Source organism: Eptesicus fuscus, chromosome 7 (assembly GCF_027574615.1).
Source record: "Eptesicus fuscus isolate TK198812 chromosome 7, DD_ASM_mEF_20220401, whole genome shotgun sequence".
In the NCBI taxonomy this organism is placed as follows: Eukaryota; Metazoa; Chordata; class Mammalia; order Chiroptera; family Vespertilionidae; genus Eptesicus; species Eptesicus fuscus.
The window spans coordinates 55218018-55240218 of record NC_072479.1 but is presented as its reverse complement, the minus strand read 5'-3'; the positions used below and the strand labels follow the sequence as shown (position 1 = coordinate 55240218).

The 22201-nt window shown below is 40.9% G+C and overlaps 1 protein-coding gene across 2 annotated transcripts in view; it reads right to left on the bottom strand.

Annotated features, from left to right (window-relative positions):
* The window catches only part of TESPA1 (thymocyte expressed, positive selection associated 1), a 42148-nt gene extending 20996 nt beyond the window's left edge, over window positions 1–21152 (bottom strand). The window contains exons 1-3 of one of the 2 annotated variants that reach the window (XM_008140936.3): window positions 21003–21152; window positions 7610–7817; window positions 6674–6716 (exon numbers count right to left, since the gene is read on the bottom strand). In XM_008140936.3, coding sequence (XP_008139158.2) covers window positions 6674–6716; window positions 7610–7772 — 206 coding nt within the window. In that variant the 5' untranslated portion in view covers window positions 7773–7817; window positions 21003–21152. Of the gene's footprint in view, window positions 1–6673; window positions 6717–7609; window positions 7818–11651; window positions 11706–21002 lie in introns of those variants that run through there. The other variant, XM_054718433.1, reaches the window with a different exon arrangement.
* Between the last annotated feature and the right edge of the window lie 1049 nt (window positions 21153–22201).

Here is a 22201-nt window from a genome sequence, read left to right as displayed (position 1 = left end):
CAAACCCAAACAGGCAGCCAAAATGGGGAGACAAAAAAACAAATAAACTCCAAGTGAAAGAACAAGAGAATTCTCCAGAAGAGCTGAATGAAATGGAGATAAGAAATTTATCAGATATAGAGTTCAGAATAATGATTATTAGGATGCTCAACAGCATGAGAAAAGACATAGAAAGTATGAAAAAATGACCAGTCAGGAATAAAGAATGACATAGCACTAATAAAGAACACATTGGATGGACTACACAGATTAGGGGAAGCTGAGGATTGGATCAGTGAATTAGAAGACAGAGTAGAAAATATCATTCAATCAGAGAACCAAAAAGAAAAAGCAATTACAAAACAGGAGGGAGGACAGCTTAAGGGAGCTGTGGGACAATATGAAACATAATAATATTTGCATCATAGGTGTGCCAGAAGGTGAAGAAAGTAAGTGAGGATTAGAGAACCCGTTTGAAGAAATAATGACAGAAAACTCCCCTAACCTGGTGAAGTAAAAAAGTCACACAAGTTCAGGAAGCACAGAGAGTCCCAAGCAAGAAGAACAAGCAGGCCCACCCCCTGACACATCATAATTAAAATGCAAAAAGTTAAAGACAAAGAGCAAATCTTAAAGACAGCAAGAGAAAAGCAATTTGTTACCTACAAAGGAGCTCCAATAGTGCTGTCAGATGATTTCTCATCAGAAACTCTACAGGCCAGAACGAAATGGCTTGAGGTATTCAAGTAATGGAAAGCAAGGATCTGAAACCAAGATAATGATATCCAACAAGGCTATCATTCAAAATAGATGGAGAAATAAAGAGCTTCTCAGACAAAAAGGGGCTAAAGGAGTTTATCACCACCAAACCAGCATTACAAGAAATGCTAAAGGGATTGCTGTAATAATAAGAAGAAATAGAGAGAGGAAGAAACATAGGCATAAAGATAACCAATATAGTCAAGTACTAGAATACTGAGATTTACTATTGCATTAAATGTTTGTGCTGTAGCTACACAGTAATGCAGCTATTAAAGCCAACTATTATTATAACTACTATTATAACACTACTGTTGCACTTTTGGGCATATATTCAATGGAAATACCTGAATATATTCACCAGAAGAAATGATTTTCATAATAACCCACAAATGAAAGACAAATCTCTAATTATTATAAAATAGATAAATTGTAGGATAAAGAAACAATTTAATGCTATGCAACAATAAAAAGTATGACCTATTGCTACTTGAGAAACATAGATGAACATCACAAACATAATGCTGAACAAAGGAAACACACATAAAACAGTACATGTTATATGAGTCTATGTATATAAAGTTAAAAAACTGCAAAACTTATCTATAATGCCATAGTCAGGCTACTAGTACCTTGGAAGCAGGGTATGAATGGAAGGGGACTGAAAGGAGCTTCTGGAGTGCTGGTAATGTCTTGCTGCAGGTTTTATGGGTGTATTCCCTTTGAGAACATTCCTTGAGCTATGTATTTAATACTTGTTTATTTTTCAGTAAATAGTTTATACTTCAGTATAATGTATATCATTATTTTAAAAGCTTCATTGAGGTATAATTAATATACAAAGAACTGCACATATTTAATGTATACAATGTGATGAGTTTGGACATATGCAAACACCTGTGATACCATCACCAATCAAGGTAGCAGACATATCCCAAGCTCTCAGCTTCCTTCTTTCCCTTTGTGTTTTTTTTTGAAGTAAGAACACAACATGAGATCTACTCTCTTAATAAACTTTGAAGTGCTCAATACCATATTGTTAACTATAAGCACTTTGCTGTATAGTGGATATCTAGATTTACTTATCTAGCATAACTGGAATGTATAGCCATTAAATTGTATTACAATTTACATTAGAAAAAGAAATGCTACTAATATGTATGCTACACTTCAATAAGATTTACATTAAAAATACCACTGATAAAATTTCTAGTCTGTCCAAAGGAAAACTTGCTATTATTCATTAGATACAAGTGTTCATTGGGTGTTTACCCTATATGTCTCTTTTCTAGTTATACCCGGACAGACATGTCTATATTCTTTATATGAGGACTAGCCCAGGATGACAGTAGGCTTTTCTTTTCTTTTTTTATTCTTTATTGATTAAGGTATTACATATGTCTCCTTTCCCCCTCATCGTCGCCCCCCCCCTGTCAGCACATGCCCTTACCCCCCTTGTGTCTGTGTCCATTGGTTATACTTATATGCATGCATATAAGCTCTTTGGTTGATCTCTACCCCTCCCCCCACCTTCCCCTGCCTTCCCTTTGAGGTTTGACGGTCTGTTCAATGCTTCTCTGTCTCTGGATCTGACAGTAGGTTTTTCTATGCGTATGTGGGATCTGCCACAGACATATGGATGTGGGCCTGGATTTATTGGTGCCTTCTCACTGAGCATGTTAATTTGAAACATCATATTCATTACCTAAATCCCAGGCCTTTCATGGATTATTGCTTAAGACATAATACCAATGATTGGGGACTAGATCCATAACTGCACCTCTCTCCACCTTTTTATTGAAAGGTCCCTTAGCATCATTTCAAGTCTGAAGTACAAGAGCCAAAGTACTGTTCTCCTATATACCTAATTAATAAAGAAAGAGTAAAGAGGTGGATTGGATTATGAGAAGAAGCATGTGGCTATTTTTAGCTACTCCCAGCAATTTACATAGATTAAGTTTGCAGAGATTTTAAACTGAAGTCCATTCATGATTTTGGGGCTCCTGATCCTACCTCTGATGATTACAAGTAACACATTCATGCTCTAGAAAATCCCCTGAGAGCCTAAGAAGAGAAAGGAAAAAGAGAGGCATAGTTTGTAAAGACATATACAATCTAAACCTGCAGCAGAAGGGTCTGCTACTAGATTCGATTACCCCGAGAGACACTGACACTAAATTACCAAGGAAGATAGTGGACTTTCTTGGAAAACTTGCCATAAAACAAAGCCCTCTTGCTACCAGAGGGTGTTTGGCATTGAAAAGAAGATGGAAACTATATGGTCTTGAAATAAAATTTGAAAAGTGCCTCCCAGAGTGTACAGATAACTAGTGAATGGGGGTTTCTTGTCCATCTTCTTTCCTCTGTGGCCTGGCAGCCTAACAATCAGGATGGTGGTAACTCAGAAGGTCATATTTAGAATACATTTCCTCCCATCTTCTTCATTGTCTATTATCAAAATCAAGTATTGCCTCACTAGCATCAATCATCATCCTTTAATTTTTCTGATTTTCCCATATAATTAAAAGTATTATATACTTATTTGGGAGGATTAGAAAATAGAGAATATTGAAAATATTTTATGAACCTAATAATTCCTTTTCCAAAGAAAATGTAAGCATGCTAATAATAGACTTCCTTGTGGCCTTTTTGAAGTTTAAATATTGAATTTTTTTCAACACACAGAAAAGTAAAGAAAATGTGACAGATACTCTTGCACCTGCCATCCTATTTTCACACATGTAAACATTTCATCATATTTGCTTCATATCTCTGTTAATAAAAAATAAATAAAATGTTAAAGATATAATTAGTCTCATTTTACTCCCCATTCCTTCCCACTTTCTTCCTTCCTTGAGGTAACCACTATCCTGGAGCTAATCACATCTGGACATACTTTTCTGATAAAGAGATGGATATATCCTATCTAATAAAAGAGTAATATGCAAGTTGACCATCACTCCAACACACAAGATGGCTGCCCCCAATGTGGTCCAATATGGCTGCCCCCATGTGGACACAAGATGGCCACCTCAAGATGGCCAGCAAGGGAGGGCAGTTGGGAGGGACCAGCCTGCAAGGGAGGGAAGTTGGGGGCAATCAGGCCAGCAGGGGAGGGCAGTTGGGAGGGACCAGGCCTGCAAGGGAGGGAAGTTGGGGACGATTGGGCCTGCAGGGAAGGGCAGTTGGGGGGACCCAGGCCTGCAGGGGAGAGCAGTTGGGGGGACCAGGCCTGCAGGGGATGGCAGTTGGGAGGGACCAGGCCTGCGGGGGAGGGCAGTTAGGGGTGACCAGGCCTGCAGGGGAGGTCAGTTAGGGGCAATCAGGCTGGCAGGGGAGTGGGTAGGGGGTGATCAGGCTGGCAGGCAGAAGTGGTTAGGGGCAATCAGGAAGGCAGGCAGGCGAACAGTTGGGAGCCAGCAGTCCTGGATTGTGAGAGGGATGTCCGACTGCCCGTTTAGGTCCAATCCCACCAGGATCGGGCCTAAACGGGCAGTCGGACATCCCTCGAGGGGTCCCAGATTGGAGAGGGTGCAGGCCTGGGCTGAGGGACACCACCCCCCCCCCATGCATGAATTTCGTGCACCAGGCCTATAGTAGATAGATAGATAGATAGATAGATAGATAGACAGATAGACAGATGATAGTCAGACTTATTTTATGAAATTTTAAAGTAGCATAAAGCTCCTACTTTAGAAGCCTTACCACTCACATATTACTACAGAGCATACAGCTCTTGTATATACATCATGTCATTTAAATCTTTGAAAACTTTTGAAACTATTGAAACTTTTGAAATTATTTTTCTAGTTCTCCACTTTATAGGTGAGGAAACTGAGATAGAAAGAATTTCAGTTGTTTGTTTACAGTAGTTTACACAGACAATTAGCAAAATAAAAAAAATAAAAAAATTAGGCTCTAGTCTTGGAGTCTTTCCACTACTAGGCTACATTTTCAGCATATGTTTTGTATCAGGGTTTATCTTTGTAGAATACAGGTGGGGAAAGGTGATTTCTGAACTTTACAATCTTATATTTCTGTGAGTTTATTCTTTTCAAGTAAAATATAGTGTGTTTGAAGCCAAGCAGCACATTTTAAACTAGTTGGCATCCCTCTAGATCAGGGGTCCTCAAACTTTTTAAACAGGGGGCCAGTTCACTGTTCCTCAGACCGTTGGAGGGCCAGACTATAGTTTTAAAAAAACTATGAACAAATTCCTATGCACACTGCACATATCTTATTTTGAAGTAAAAAAACAAAACGGCAAAAACACCCGCATGTGGCCCGCGGGCCGTAGTTTGAGGATGCCTGCTCTAGATCATTTAGACAATCAGACAGTTAGCAAATGCACAGTTAATAATTGTTGATGTGAATTGATAAAATAATAGTAGTTAATGAGATGTTAACTGAGACAACTGGTTCTCTTTTACAAATCTAGTGAAGCATTTTTTTAAAAAAATATTTTTATTGATTCCAGAGAGGAAGGAAGAGGGGAGAGTGAGAGAAACATCAATGATGGGAAAGAATCATTGATTGGCTGCCTTCTGCACACCCAACACTGGGGATTGAGCCGCAACCTGGGCATATGCTCTTGACCAGAATCGAACCTGGGACCCTTTAGTCTGCAGGCTGACGCTCTATCCACTGAGCCAAACCAGCCAGGGCCTAGTGAAGCATTTTAAATCTTAGGACACACCAAAACTTGCAAATGTCCTCATCCCTAAATTCACTTTGCTTCCCTATATTTTGATTACCTTTAATTGTCTTTGAAGTCATTGAATTGTGAACCAGATTAGGACTATAAGGATGATATGTTTTGTAAACAACAAAAACACAAAATAAATCCTTCTTGGCATTAACTTCTGGGTCATAGTTGAAATAAACAACATTGGGTTATTCAGTGCTCTCTATTTCCTACCAAATAAGCAAGGATGGGTTTTTGTATACATTAATAGATTAGTTTAGATTAAAGGCTACATAAAACTTGAACCATTCTTGGAGGGGAAATAATGAGCAGGCAGGAGTTATAAATTCTGAGAATTCATTATCACACAAATGATCAGGCTTAAATAGGTCACAGAAGCTTCCCTTCTGTTTCTGTGAAGACTGAGCCTAAAATGGTACAGGCTGATGGGTGTGGGGGGTCTCATATTTTAAAGTGTTTTTTAAAAATATTTTTATTGATTTTAGAGAGAGAGGAATGAAACCAGAGGCCATGCCCAGGAATCAAACCAGAGGAAAGACATAATACATTTTGCCTTGAAGTACTTGCTCCCATTCTTTACTGCTTTGAATGACTGGAGTAAACTCTTAGCCCCTTGTCCTATGTTCTGCAGTAGGAATAAACAATATAGTGACAACCTCTGGTCATAAGAATAATTAGGTTTCTAACCTCCTTTGTTACAGAGTGTTAGACTTCTAAAGGAAAAGCAGTAAAGAAGGGATCTGGAACTCAGCCCAGCCATTCCCTAAAGCTGCAGATTTCCATCATTCTTGGCTTTTGACCAGATCCAGCCTATATTTCCAGACCTCCACCATAAATTAGTTTCATCCCAGAGATGCCCACACTCACTCCAAACTCTTTTACTCCCCTGTTCCCTTAACCCCGTGGTCGACAAACTGCGGCTCGTGAGCCACATGCGCCTCTTTGGCCCCTTGAGTGTGGCTCTTCCACAAAATACCACGGCCTGGGCGAGTCTATTTTGAAGAAGTGGCGTTAGAAGAAGTTTAAGTTTAAAAAATTTGGCTCTCAAAAGAAATTTCAATCGTTGTACTCTGTTGACTAATGAGTTTACCAACCACTGACTTAACCTAACTTCTAAACAATAGGCCCAATTCAAACCCATTTTCCTGTTTCTGAGTTTCCATAGACCAGTGCCTATTAGCATATCCACCCATCAGCTGTGTTCAATCCCACTGAATCTCCAGCACTTACCCACAGTCGTGCAGCCAGTCCTCAATCTTAGTGATTGGATTCCCTAGGAAAGTCAGACGTCAGATCACTGTGAGAACGGAAGGAAATCAGACCCCCTCCCTACAACTCACCCCATTCTCAAGTTTATCCTTATATAAGCCAAATTATGATTTTTTTCTTGCCCCATAAAAACTTTCCTTTAAAGATATGAGAGGAATATACCCATGTGTAAAAATGGATATTTCTTCTCTCTGCCCCCCTGTCCCTTTCCTTTTAGGAATCTGGAAAATGCCCAGTATATCAAGCCCACTGCTCTCTTTCCCCCACGGTTTGGGAATAGGGGTGGATCCTTCCCCTTAAAAAACAATTAAATAAAACAAAAAGAGCACAATATTGCAATTGTGTTTCCTACTAAATAAACAAGAATGGGTTTATTTATATAAGACTTTCTCCCCTCTTATGGCTGTAATCTCATTTGAACCTCAAAGAAACTCTGAGAGGCATATAGAAAAGGTACTGTTACTATTCAAATTATTCAAATAAGTCTTAGAGCAGTGAGTGACTTGCTAAAGGTCACATAGTTTGTTGGTGACAGAGTTGTGGCCAGAGTCCGGGCATTCGGGTTGTGTAACCTTGTTACACAGATAAAAAACACCCCAAAGCATTTACAGAGAACCCTGGCCTCAGGTCCTACAGGCAGATTCTCAGGATGATGCAAAAAGGTGCCTCTTCCTGTTTCCTAATCTCATGCCTGCCTCCATTTCACATAATTCATACTTTGTATTACTTTGCTGTTCTTCTTTTAAAATTATTTAAGCCAGTCAAAATGAGCCTCCTTGAGGGCCTAGCCTAAACAAGGGACCCACTCACTGCCCACACTGCAGGTCTGTGCTTGTCGCCACGTTTTTCCTACCAAAGACAGCGTGGAAGTCTGTTTGATGTCTGACTGCTTCTTACCTTCCTGGAAAACGTCATCCAGGCTGGAAGGCTCAGGATCTGGGACATCCTGCAGGGCAGCTGCAGCCTCCTCTTCCAGGACCTGGGTCTGCCAGTGACGGCTCTGACGGAGCCAGGCTCGTCTCTTCTCCCAGGATGTGGGGCTCAGCACAGAGCCCTCCATGACCCTGGTTTAGACTTCAGGGTCTCCTGTCACAGTGATGCTGCCCTGAGGTTGAAGCACAGTGATATTCCCTCATCCTCTATTCAGAAACCACCACTCCAGGGTATCTCCCGACCTCCCATCTTCCCAGATCCGCACAAAGGAGCATGACCCCTCTGTCCATTCGGGAAGAGGAAGGAGCTGTCTAGCCCTTCCTCCATCTTAAAAAAAAAAAAAAGAAAGAAAGAAAGAAAAGAAAAAGAAAAGAAAAGAAATGCTCTGAACAATCCAAACCCCAGGGCAATCTTTCAAATCAGCAAGTCTAGAAACTTAAAACATCATATGATTTAAAGGGCATTGGAAAAGCTCTTTCTGCTTAAAGAATTGCTACTTCTCATGCTAGCTGAAAGTGTGTATCAGAAAAACATTTTTCTTTAATCCTTAAGGACTTTGTCTCAGAATCTTCCACTGACATTAAAATATCTATAGATTTTCAATTTATAAAATTCACTTTACTTGATGCTCATAAAGGTATATGAAGAAGTCTCAGATCTCAAAGGTTGAACAGCTTTTCTAAGGTCTCACAAACAGGACGCCATTCTAACTGCAGTCATTCTGGGTTTGCTTTGTTTGGTTTCCTCTTTTAGATATTAGGGGCTCCACATAGGATTTCTCTGGGGGGCGGAATCTCTCAATAAAAATAACAAGGAGAGCTTGCCTTAAGCAATTAGCAGTCACCACCTTCAGGGTCATCACTTTTGACTTTGTGAACTTGAGTTTCTCCATAGCTATAAATTAATTCCTTAGTTCATCAATCTATCTATATATAGAAAAGGCTAATATGCTAAGTGTCCTACCCTCCATCGGACAGGTCGCTATGATGCACACTGACCACCAGAGGGCAGACACTCAATGCGGGAGCTGACCCCTGGTGGTCAGTGCACTCCCACAGCAGGAGTGCCGCTCAGCTGACCAACAGGCGCCAGATGCCAGGCTCACGGCTGGCGAGCACAGCTGTGGCGGTGCGAGCCTTTCCCACCTCCACGGCAGCACGCTACCAGGCAGCAGCAGGCGCAGCGGGGCCAGGATGAGCAGGAGTGGTGCAGCGCCTGGCCTGGGCTCAGGCTCCTCCCTGGCTGCCTGCCACTTCACGCACTACTACATCCCCTGAAGGGTCCCGGATTGCAAGAGGGTGTAGGCCAGGCTGAGGGACCCCACTGGTGCACGAATCCATGCACTGGGCCTCTAGTGTGTTTATATTTCTTTTAGCACTGCCTAACCAACTCCTCTGTATTCTTTCAAAAGATTCATTCTGATAGCGCTAGCCATTTATTCAAAGAAGAAGAAAGAAGAGAGGAATCATTTAATTGTCCAAATAGAGCTTAAAAAACTCAAGGTGAAAGAACATTTATTGGCTTATGCTTTGTCCTCCTGCCTCCTCCTACCTGCCACACTCAAAATAGTAAATCAGTGGAAGGGGAACCATCGTTCTCTACTGCTTTGTCCCTCTATTCCCTGGAGCTGCCATAACACCTTCATTATCTTAGCTACACTTTTAACTGTTGGAGTAAAGGGGAAAAAATAAAAGAAAAAAATAAGGAGAGTGTCAGTTTCCAGACACTTAAAAACAAAATCATTAGTGAGGCATTTAACAATTTAGGCACTGAAATTGCTATTTCTGAAGAGAATAACCAGAACATAAAGTACTTTCCTAGGACCATAAAATTGTTTTGAAAGCCTCTGTTTGTTACAGACAAAACCTATCCAGAGAAAAAGAATTCCTGTTGTCTGATCTAAATTCTTTTACTTCAGGTCTAACCCAAGAATATTTTTCTCCAAAGAGCAACAGCAGTTGGAATTATGAAACTTTGTTAATTCTGGGCACCTGTCCTTTTGTCCACTGACTGTGCCTTTTAGGGGGAATTAAAGGATTTAATTATGCTTTTGACACAGGGAAGCCACAAAGAGGGTATAGCAGGGATAATTTGTCCTTTGGTCAGGGCTGTTGTGAGGTGAGGAAAAGATGCTGAAACTGTCACTAGAAAAAATCGGAAAAGCCATGATCAGAGTTTATTTACCTAGTTAGTTCTGCACCTCCAAAATGTTTAATGGGTTGCTGTCAGTGAGCCCAGACTTGCCTATTGTCTTTAATTCCCACAGTGAATGAACTTCACCTAAATCATAAGACCTCTTTAGCTTACAAGAAGAAATATTTTGATGGTTAAGGGAATTTAAAAGGAAGACAGGAAGGCAGGAAGGCAGGAGGGCGGGAAGGGAGAAAGAAAAAAATGAAAGAAAGAAAGAAAGAAAGAAAGAAAGAAAGAAAGAAAGAAAGAAAGAAAGAAAGAAAGAAAGAAAGAAAGGAAAGGAGGAAGGGATGCAAAAATGTGCCTCTTCCTGTTCTTCCACTTGCTAATAAAGTGTAGACATCAAGTATTCCTTCCCTTCCCTTCCCTTCCTTTCCTTTCCTTTCCTTTCCTTTCCTTTCCTTTCCTTTCCTTTCCTTTCCTTTCCTTTTTCCTTTTCCTTTTCCTTTTCCTTTTCCTTTTCCTTTTCCTTTTCCTTTTCCTTTTCCTTTTCCTTTTCCTTTTCCTTTTCCTTCCTTCCTTCCTTCCTTCCTTCCTTCCTTCCTTCCTTCCTTCCTTCCTTCCTTCCTTCCTTCCTTTCTTTTTTTTGGAAAATTCAATGCCTCTTTTTGGTTTCAGTTTCTCAATCAGGACACTCTAGCTTAGTATATGCCAGAATCTCACTAACTGAGATGGTAGATGGAGGCCTCAACTTGAGTTTCAACATCCTCTGCGATATGAATCTACTCTATATTCTTCCCACATGTTTGAAACTTCATCACGCTCATATAAGCTAATTTCCCCTCTACCCCCTGAAAATGCTTATTATTTTTTTTATTAATCTTAGGTTTTTCTCACATTCTTCACTCCTTCCCCCCACTCCTGTCCTTCAACTTTGGCAGACTTAACCTGCAAAACTCAGCTCTTAACCAACTTTCTCAGTTTGTAGAGAAACTGAGTTTGCAGAGCCTACAATAATAATCACTTTTCACTGAGTTCCTTTTCTGCTTGATTTTCTTCTTCATTGTTATCACTAAAATACTTTATATTTTATTTGTTAAGTTAATTTATTGTTTACTCCTCTGATTAGGACATAACCTCCACGAGGACAGAGATTTTTGTCTGGATTATTCACTGTTATGTCCCTAATATCTAAAACAGAATCTAACTCATAGCAGTTGCTTAATAAATACTTATTCTCTAAATGAGTGAATAACTTTAGTAGGTGATTATTCCCCAAAGGAGCTCAGCATCTTATAGAATTATCAAAAATACATGTAGGGAGATCAGCTTCAAAACTGTGGACAATAAGCTTATAATTATGTGTTTACTAAGCATACAAAAATGTTTTGGGCTAGAAGTTAGAGAAAAAGACTAATGTGAGGGTTATTCTATGACTTGTTTCTACTCTGGAAGTTCCTATAATTGTGAACAGAAGTTGTATTTTCCTAACTGTTTTGATTTGTTTCTCTGTCCTATGCAGAAAAGTTTTACTGAATGTAAACACCTAAAGGAAATTCCTATGGAAAGAGAATCCTCAATGCTTAAGAGTTTTAAAGAAAGGTTTATAAATAAATATTTTAGTTAGGACAACAAGAAGGCTAGACAACTTAAGGACTCTACTGCCTATTGAAAATGACAGAGTTTTCTAAGCAATTTGGGTGAGAATTGAATAATCTCTTCTCTTGAAAAAGCAACAATGGCCTTAAGTCTGAAATAAAATATGCAAGGTATATCTATGCTAATCTTTTCAACTATGGCAAACTGGACATGGGATCAGGGAATTGAATTAGCTAATTTTCCTCAATTTCTGCCACACCTGGGTTGTACCAACCTGTTCATGCAGTGTTATATGGAAACACTGTGAGTGCAGGGAGAAACAGAATTGTCTAGTTGGTGGTATCAGCAGGAAGCAGTACTACTGGGAGATAAGAAAGTGGGTATTCTTAGTGGCAATCTGGAGGGAGCAGCAAATGATTATCAGAAAAATACATCAGCAGTGAGAGTGTTAGAAAGAACTGAAAGATGGGGCTGCACACAGCTATCAAGATGGCACCTTTGAAGGTCTTGTGGCCCCTTGTAATAGAGAGAAGGGCATGGAGATATTTTTTCCAAACAGGTCATACAAAAACATACACTTATATGTACAATGGAGTTTGGTGCAGTGCAAAGAGCACTTACTAGGAGTCAGGAAACTTGGGTATCCTTTCAATCACTGTGTGCAATTAATTGACTTCTGGCAAGTCAATTAGATTTTCTTTTTCATTCTGGAATGTAAAGCTCTTTTTAATTAAAGTATAGTTGACATACAATATTATATTTGTTTCAGGCGTATTACATAGTGATTTGGCATTTATATACCTTACAATCATTACCACGAAAAGTCCGGTATCCACTTGTCACCATACAAAATTATCGTGATGTTATTGGCTGTATTCCCTCTGCTGTCCTTTACATCTCCGTGACTTATGTTATAACTATAAAGTTTTACCCCTTAATCCCCTTTACATTTTTGCCCATCCCCCACCCTCTAGCAACCATCAGTTTTTCTGTATCTATGTTTTGTTTGTTCATTTGTTTAGTTTTTTTTAGATTCCACATATAAATAAAATGATACAGTATTTGTCTTTCGCTGACTTATTTCACACAGTATAATAACCTCTATGTATATCCATATTGTTGCAATGGCAAGATTTCATTCTTTTTCATGGCTGAATAATATTCCACTGTGTGTACATACATACAATTATTCTGTGTCCATTCATCTACTGATGAACACCTATGTTGCTCCCATATTATGGCTATTGTAAATACTGCTTCAGTGAACATAGGGGTGCTTATATCTTTTTGAGTTAGTGTTTTGTTTTTCTTTAGATAAGCACCCAGAAGTAGAATTGCTGGGTCCTTCTTTGTCTCTTGTTATAACCTTTATTTTAGTCTGTTTTGTCTGATATAAGTATTGCTATCTCTGCTTTTTCTTTTCATTTCCAATTTCATGAAATATCTTTTTCCATCCCTTTACTTTCAGTTTATGTGTGTCTTTCAACCTGATATGAGTCTTATGTAGGCAGCATATGTAAGGGTCTTGTTTTTTATCCATTCAGTCACCTTATGTTTTTTGAATGGAGCACTTAGTCCATTTACATTTAAAGTAATTACTGATAGATAGGTACTTACTGCAATTTTAATTGTTTCCATATTAGATTTATAAGTGGTTGGTCTACGACTTTTTCTATGTTTGCCTTTACTAGTGAGATTGTTTTTTTCTTTCATACATTTTCTTATTTCTAGTTTCAGCTTTTCCTTTTCCACTTAAAGAATTCCCTTTAACATTTCTTGTAATGCCAGTTTAGTGATGATAAATTCCTTTAGTTTTTGCTAGTCTGGGAAAATCTTGATCTCTTCTTCAATTCTGAATGATAACTTTGCTGGTATTCCTGGTTATATGTTGTTCCCTTTCATCATGTTAAATATAATGCTACTCCCTTCTGGCCTGCAAAGTTTCTGTTGAAAAGTCAGCTGATAGTCGTATGGGCATTCCCTTAATATGTAACTAGTTGTTTGTCTCTTGCTGCTTTTAAGATCCTCTTTTTATCTTTAACTTTTAACAATTATAATTTAACTAGTGGCCTGGTGCACAAAATTCATGCACATTAAAAGGGGATTAATTAGAGGAAATAATTTAATACTGCTATTTGCCCTTTCTCTATAATAGAAGTGTTAGAGATGAAAGAAAATTAGTAAAATGTATATTAAAATCTTCCTCCTGTCAGAGTCTGGGGCGCACCACGGGACCCAGAGTCAAGCCCCTGCCCATCCACGTGCACCTCAAAATCGCATGAGACCCAGACCCAGCTGTCCCCCCCCCCCCACATTGGGCTAGATACAGACCTGGCCAGTCCCACCCTTGTGAAGCCCTGCCAGGCAGGGGGCGTAGCCTCAGGTCCCGTGGCCCAGCACCGAGAGGGGGCGCAGGCTCAGGTCTCCCATCAAGCCCCACTGGCAGAGGGGGCACAGCCTCAGGTCCACTGTCAAGCCCCACTGGGTGGGGGGCATGGCCTGAGGTCCCCTGTCAAGCCCAGACAGGCAGGGGGGTGCAGCCTCAGGTCCCCTGGCCCAGTGCTGGGGCGGAGGGCGTGGTCTGAGGTCCCGGCCTGGTGCTGGGGTGGGAGGCGTGGCCTGAAGTCCCCTGTCAAGCCCCACCTGGTGGGGGTGTGGTCTGAGGTCCCCCGGACTGACACTGGGCATGGGGGAGCAGTCTGAGGTCTCGTAGTCCAGCACCAGGACGGGAAGTGCACCTTGAGGTCACCTGTCAAGCCCCGCCAGGTGGGGGGCATGGCCTCAGGTCCCTTAGCTTGGAGCCGGGGCAGGGGGCACGGTCTGAGGTCCCCTGTAACGCCCTGCCAGGTGGGGGATGCAGCCTGAGGTCCCCTGTCAAGCCCCACAGGGGCGGGGGAGGGCGTAGCCTCAGGTCCCTGCTGATTGCTCGTTAAGGCTCCTTATGGGAACTTGGCCTCAGCTGTGGGTGCAGCCATCTTTGTGACAGAGTGATGGTCAATTAGCATATTCCCTCTTTATTAGATAAGATTATAATGTGTCTTGGTGTGGATCTCTTTGGGTTTATCTTGTTTGGGATTCTCTGTGCTTCCTGAACTTGGATGCCTGATTCCATCTTCAGGTTGGGAAAGATTTTGGCCATTATTTCTTCAAATAGATTTTCAATCCATTTCTTTTCTCTCTTCTCCTTCTGGTACCACACAACATTCAAATGTTAGTACATTTAATGTTGTCCCAGAGGTCCCGTATGCTATCTTTATCCTTTTAAATTCTTCTTTCTTTTTGATCTTCCAAATGGGTGATTTCCAGTATCCTATATTCCTGATTGTTGATCCCTACTTCTGGTTCATCTGATCTGCTGTTGATTCTCTCCAGTATTTTTTTTCATTTCAGTTGTTACATTCTTCAGTTCTGATAGGTCCTTTTTAAAAAAATAATTTTTAACTCTTTTTGAAGTTATCAAATGAGTTTATCCACTTGCTTGCAAAGTTTGAGGAGCATCCTTATGAATACTACTTTGAACTCTTTTTCTAGTAGGCAGCTTTCCTCAGTTTCATTTAGTTCTTTATTTCTGGGGTTTGTCTTTTTTTTTTTCCCTTTTGTTTGGAACATATTCTTTTCTCTCCTCACTTTGACTGTTTGTTTTATGTATTAAGTAGGTTAGCTACATCACCTGGTTTTGAAAGTGTGGTCTTATTTAGAAGGTGTCCTGAGGGACCCAGTGGTGGAATCCCCCTTGTCACCAGAGCCAGATGCTCCAGAGATGCTCCTTGAATGGATTAGTGTGGCCTCCTATTTTGGATGGGCCACAGCTTTTGTGGACACACTGGCAGGCGAAGCTGGTCTCTGGCCTGCTAGCTGTGAGGTCTGGTCACTACTGTTATGGGCACACTGGTGTGCAGGGCAAGCCTTCTGTGTGGCTGGCTATGAGGTCCAGACATGCTAGTGCAGACATACTGCTGTTGGGCTGGTGCCCACTGAGGCTACCCATTGGGGTGGCAGGGGAGAAACTGCTTTGGAGGGGTGACAGCCTGGATAAGTCCTCAGGGAAATGCCAGGGTGAGGTGAATGGTGTTAGCAAGTTTAATGGAGAGTATCAGAAATGGTGCCTGCCAATGTCAGACCAGTTAGGTGGAAGGAATAAAAAAAGATGAAAAAGTGGCACCTTTTGAATCAGGAGAAAGTTTCAGCAGATCCCAGTTCCTCCAGCACACAGCTTAAAATTAGTCACTATATCACCTTCATGTATAAACTAGGTGCTTTTCAAACTGCTCCTTCTATGCCAGGACTCAGAAAGAGCACAACTTGGGTTTCCTACAGCCTTTTGGCTCCCCGAGATATAAGCCTTGCTGGTTTTCAAAGCCAGATGTTATGGGGGATCCTCTTCCTGGTGAGGCCCCCCATGCTCGTGTTCAGAACCCTCACTCTTTGGGGAAAACCTCTGGAGCTGTGCTATCCCTTCTACTTGTCAGTCACCACATGGGTCCTGACTAGACTTAGTCTCTATCTCTCCTACCTATCTCAATGTGGCTTTTTCTTTATGCCCATAGTTGTAGAAAATCTGTTCTGCTAGTCTTCAGGTCATTTTCAGAGATAGTTATGTATATGTAATTATGGTTTTGGTGTCAATGAGAGGACGTGAGCTCAAGATCTTCCTACTCTGCCATCCAAAACCTGAAGCCAAGAGCCTTAATCTTGAATGCCAATTTTGCTTGTCTGTGAAATGTTCCTTGCAGTTGGTGCACTGCTCCTGCAAAAAACATGTCTCTGGATGGGGTTGTTGAGTCACTCTAGATTTTCTATTTGGGCATTGGTTTTAGCCTCTAAAAAATAAATTAGTGGGCGCAGCCTGTGTGGCTCAGCAGTTGAGCAACCCAGGAACCAGGAGGTCAATGGTTCAATTCCCGGTTGGGGCACATGCTTGAGGTGCAGCCTTGATTCCCATTGGGGGGCATGCAGGAGGCAGTTGATTAATGATGTTTCTCTCTCATTGATGTTTCTCTCTATCTCTTTCCCTTCCTCTCTCTAAAAATAAATGAAAACATCCTTAAAAAATAAAATAAATTGGTGGGACTTGATGTTTTGTAAGTTTGCCACCAATACCAATGTTTATGAATTTATTCTAGTTGAATTTGAAATATTTGTAGGAATGATACCTATAAAAAGTGCATTTGTATAGTTTCCCCCATAAGAATTAAAAAGTAGTCCAGTAGCCCCTGAATTTACTTTCCATTTGGCAACTTTCCTTTAAAATTAACACTAACTTATGGGATCTCTGGATTTCCAACTTTCACTGACCCAGGAAAGTGGTGAGCCTGATGAGGGAGGCTAAGAAGGAATCCAAATGTGTGTGATTCAGTCAGGTGTTGCTCACTGACCTCCAGTACTTGAACTTTTCTGCTTTAGCTTATACAGCTTCATCCACCTTTCTCTCTATCCAAACAAATTCTGTCTACCCTTTGAAGGCCTACTCAAGTCATCTGCTTTCAATGATCTATTTCTAACAACTAGCACACATCCTATATAATAAAAGCCTAATATGCAAATTGTCCCCTCAACCAGGAGTTTGACCAGGAGTTTGACCAGGAGTTTAACCAGCCGGCCCTTCCTCCTGGCCAGCCCCACCTGCGGCCCTTCCTCCTGGCCAGCCCCACCCAGGCCAGCAGTGGTGGCAGCCGGTGGCCGGGGGAAGGGAGGTCCTGGCCTGCAGCGGCAGCCACTAGGGACCCCACCCAAGCATGAATTTCGTGCACTGGGCCTCTAGTATTATAATAAACAAGAGATAAGTGGTTACCTTTTTCTTCATTATCCACCACTTCCTGTGGTCTGTTTCCTAAATCTTATTTTAGGGCATTGCACAGTACCTTGCAACAAAAGGAGCTCAGGAAATGCTATACCTACATATGAACAAGAATCACACTGGTGCTGAAAAATTATTCTTCTATTTCACAGGACAGGTATTCCTGATTTTCCCTATGGTCTCAACCTAATGTATACATTTTAAGGCATAAAAGAATAAGGAAAGAATAGGCAGCAGGATACAGTAGTAGGTGTAAAATCCAGATGGTAAGAAAGGGATGCTGCTGTTAAGCACAGATGAAAAGTATGCAATGACTGGGTCCTTCATTCTTACTTAATATCCAAAGGGATCTGAGAGATCATCTAACCCTGATCACTCATTTTTCAGTTGAGGAAACTAAAGGAGGAAGAAAAAGAGATAGAGAGAGAGATTAAGAGAGAGGCTTATGTGAAGTCATGTAGAATATTAATGGTTATAAGTGGGACTTAAACTTACAAGTTCTGAGTTCCAGGTGTATGCTTTCTTCCTCTATATCAGTAGCCTTCCTCCTGCCATTCTTGGTTTCTAAGACCCTACCCCAGGTCTTTGTTTAACACTCTGGGCCTCCTCCCAGGTACATGTATCAGACAGACCTCACTTTTCTTCTGTCTGTATTGTTCCTACACCCCAAGCAGTGTCTATGAATTGGGACTGAGAGTGAAAACAAGCGTGGGAGGGGAGAAAAAGGAAACCGAGTTTCCATGATGGGGCCCATAAGACTTTCTACATCTTATCCACATTCACAACCAAGACACACATCACCACCATTGCAAAGGGCTGTCAGAAATCCCAGGACAGCCAACATTTCTGTTTGTGGATGGAACAAACTCTACCTCAAGCCATATTGACTACCCCCCATTCTATACACCCCAACTGCAATGGCCTCTCACATGCTTCATAGATAGGAAATACCTTTCTAATTTCAAATCCTCTTTCATGCCACTGCAGTTTGTAAGATCATCAGAACCAAAATTACTGAGAGTAGCATTTGAGCATTCTGGGACTTTCATGGTCTAAGAGAGCAGTTCAATCTATTTCAGGGAAAAAAGGGGATGTTCCTTGGCATTTTTCTTACTTCGACTTCCACAAGATGGATGAGTTTTATGAAAGGCTTGCAAACTACTACAGGAAATATTATAGCTGTACATTCGGAAGAAAGTAATCCTGTGCTCTCAGTGTTGGGAAACATGAAATTTTATTCATCTGGATAGACTCTGAAGACATCAAGAATAAGATAATCAGTGTTGGAGAGGTTGTGGGAAAAAAGTAACCTTCATACACTGCTGGTGGGAATGTAAACTGGTACAGCCACTATAGAAAACAGTACAGAGGCTCCTCAAAAATTAAGAATATATGACCCAGCAACCCTTCTTCTGGGCATCTACTCACAAAATTAGAAGACATTTGTTTGCAAAGATATATGCAGCTCTATGTTCAATGCAGCATTATTTATGGTCTCCAAGACATGTCCTTCAATAGTTGATTGGATGAAGAAGATGTGATACATATATACAAAGGAATACTAACTACTCAGCCAAAGGAAACAATGAAATACTGCCATTTGCAACAATATGGATGAATCTTGAGAATAGCACGCTAAGGGAAAAAGTCAGACAGAAAAAGTTATGAACCATATGATTTCACTCAATGTGTGATATAAAACTGAAAGTAACAAATAAACAATAAAACAAACAAACAAACAAAAACTCATAGACACAAACAACAGTCTGGTGGTTACCAGAGGAAAGGGGATGGGGAGTAGTGAAGGGTAAAGGAAGTCAAATATGTGGTGACAGAAGATGGTTTGACTTTGGGTAGTGGGCACACAATATAATATGCAGATCATGTATCATAAAAGTGTACACTTGAAACCTATATAATCTTATTAGCCAATGTCACTCCAATAAATTTAATTAACTCCCTCTAAATACTAAAAAAAGAAACATCAGTCCATTTGGACTGGTTTACAGACAGCTTAGTCTAGAGACAAGGGAGAATGAGCAGATTTCTTGATCACTGCATTCTGTGAATTCATATCTTGAATTCTTCAGTCCTATTTCCTTGGTAATGAAAGTCTTTCCCTCATGCATTAATGTTTATTCTTCCCTCTTTTTCACAATATCTGAACCATCTCTCTTCCTTAAAATCTGTGTTTAAGCTTTTCTGCATTAGGCCTGGACATGAGTAGGGCACGGAGTACAGTGGCTATCAGGATACCCACTTTGGTCTTGTCCTTGAAGTGGCAAAGAGCTGTTAGTTATCAAATGGGAATAAATGTCTGATCTTTTTCCTTTACTGCAGCCCAGAGGGGGCCTTGTGAATCACGATCTGAGCTGGGACTGAACTTTCTCTCTATTCTCTATTAGAATAAGAATCATAAATCTGAAACTAAAAATGACCGTGTTGGGTCTCTATGGCCACTGCCTAATGCTTCCTCACTGGATTCCATCTAACATTCAGAGGGCCAAAGGAGTTGTGGGCAAGTGTTCTTAGGATGGTTGTAAAAAAAACTTCTAAATGCCCTGGGGTGCCCGTGAATAAGAAATCATTTGTTAGATCTCTTTCTGTCCCCTATGTTATATCTTCAGCTTGTTATCTCTGATAATACGTAGAAATAGAGAATACACCTGGCTTGCCCTTTTCCTAGTAATACTTTACATTACTAGGAAAATCATACCAGATCTTTCTCTAGTCACTCAAGCTTAACACGGTTAAGTCTGAAGTTTGAACACACAAGTTGAAAGCTTCCGACCTCCGACCTTCTGTCCTCGGCACTGCCATGTACTGTCTAGAATGTCCCAAGGCCATTGGTGGTAGATGGAGTCACTGTTCCTTCCCTGGGGATCCCTTCCAAATCCTCATGGTCTCATCAGACCACTCCTGTGGGGCTTTTTTTTTTTTAATCTTGTCCTTGTTTTGTTTTCGGGACCTACCCCTTCTCTTCCACCCACTGGTGAGCTCAGTAGCACAGCAGGGGCAAGGGAAAACCCCGATGTAGTGGATCTTTCCACTCTTCTACCCTCCCCAAAACTCATGTAGGTGGTGACATGCTCAGCCTGGACACCACTAAGACAAGGATATTGGAGAAGTACAGAATCCACCCTTCTCCGCCCAGGATTATGTAGGTCATTAAGTAGTCAATATATTTATCTATCCATCTCTGACATGTACAGCTGAAAACCAACCCTGACGGGTAGTTACCTATCTTGAGCCGTCCAGTTAATTTGGCCTGTTACTGTCCAATTGTGTAACTTCATGGGTAACCCCAATGTATCTTGCTTTAGTTTATCTCCTCAGTAGCTTTGTCTCATGACTTCTGAAGGAAGTTCATACCCACAAAAAACAAAATTGATTTAGTCAGAGTTATGGATGCTAGAATGGGACCTGCAATGAAGCTAAGAAACTTTTCTCCTGGAGAATCTTTCAAAGTTAGAATCACATTGAATTTACAGCAAAAGTGAGTCCAGCAAGACACAGAGATAAACTTCTCAGGTGAGAAAGGTGAAACATTCCTAAATACTAATTCAGGCCATCAAAAGAACCCAGGCTTTGTGACCCCAGAAAGAATACCTCTCCGGTAATGGGAAGGAAAAGAGAGCATAAAGGGACTCCTTGTTCCAAGAGGCACAATGATGAATTTTTTTTAAGGTTGGAGTCAGGGATGCGGGAGATTTTCTCCTGACTTTCCTCTTTTCTTCACAGCCTGATGTTTCTTTGACCTGTTTTCTCCTGGGTCCCAGCATCATCTTAGATCAGTATAGTCTTAAATAAAGTGGAAGTTGCACTCACCTGTTGGCTGGTAGAGAGCTGAATTTGAGGCAAAGCAGTCATTAAAGCTGGGCCAACCCTTTCCCAGGCATGGAGATCGCTGTGAGGACAGTGAGAAAGTATCATATTGCATATTGCACTTTTCTCTCTGTCCTCATTAAACGGCTGTTGCCAGCTTGAAAGGGGAAGCGGAAATGAGAAAACACACAGGCACACATACACACAAACGCACAGTCCCCGCCTCCTACCCCAGCCACATCCTTTGCTCTAGCTCAGGAGGCTGACTGAGGAACCAAGTATCTGACAAAGTATTGAGCTCACCACCAGGGAGCCCTTCTCGTCAGAAGGCTGCCTTGATCCCCCCCAAACAGCAGATCTTTTCCTATTAAGGAAAGGTAGGGCCCCTTTAATAATGTGTGCAGAGGAAAGTCCTCCTACCACACCACTAGATTCCCACTGCTGCAAACCAAGCTTTCTGTCCCCAGGAGGGGAGGTGTCTAAAAATGAAGATAAAGCTCTCTCTCTGGAAAATTATCTCCCATTTATCTCAGAGAAGATGTGTACAGCCCTATTACACACTTGAGAGGGCTCTTTGCCAAAATGGATGTTTTCATAACTCTTTCATACTTTGGTGAATTCCCCAGAAGCTTGATTTCAAATACTGCATACCATCACAAGCCACTTTTTTTTTCTGGGTTGACTTCTTTGCACTTTGTTTTTACGTTCAAACAACTTCAAAGTTTTCCTCTTAAAAAACACACGATTGCCTTCTCCTTTAAAATTTGGATTAAAAAAATCCATCATATCCCAGAGATGTCTTCAGTTTATTGGCTTTAAAGTCAAAGAAGCCTTATTAAACTCCAAAAAGTTTTCCACAATCCTCAGTCACTTCCACCCTGACCAATTCAGCAGGACTGACTGTCTTTCTCCCCACTTCTCCAATATCTGCTAATGGGATTTCTTCTTTTTTTGATATTGCACCATCCCAGCTTTTCCTATCTCTCTTTCTTCATCCCACTGTTTCCTTCCTTGTATCATTTCTCTGCAAATATTTATCACAATATTTATTATACAAGGCATACCTCTAGTGTGCTTAATGTGATTGATTTTCACATGTTTATTCTTTTCTTTCTATTTTTTTTGGTTATAATTACACTTGGATTTCTTTTTACCATGTGCCCAAATTCCATTTCCAATTGTTAATTTCATTGGACATCCAC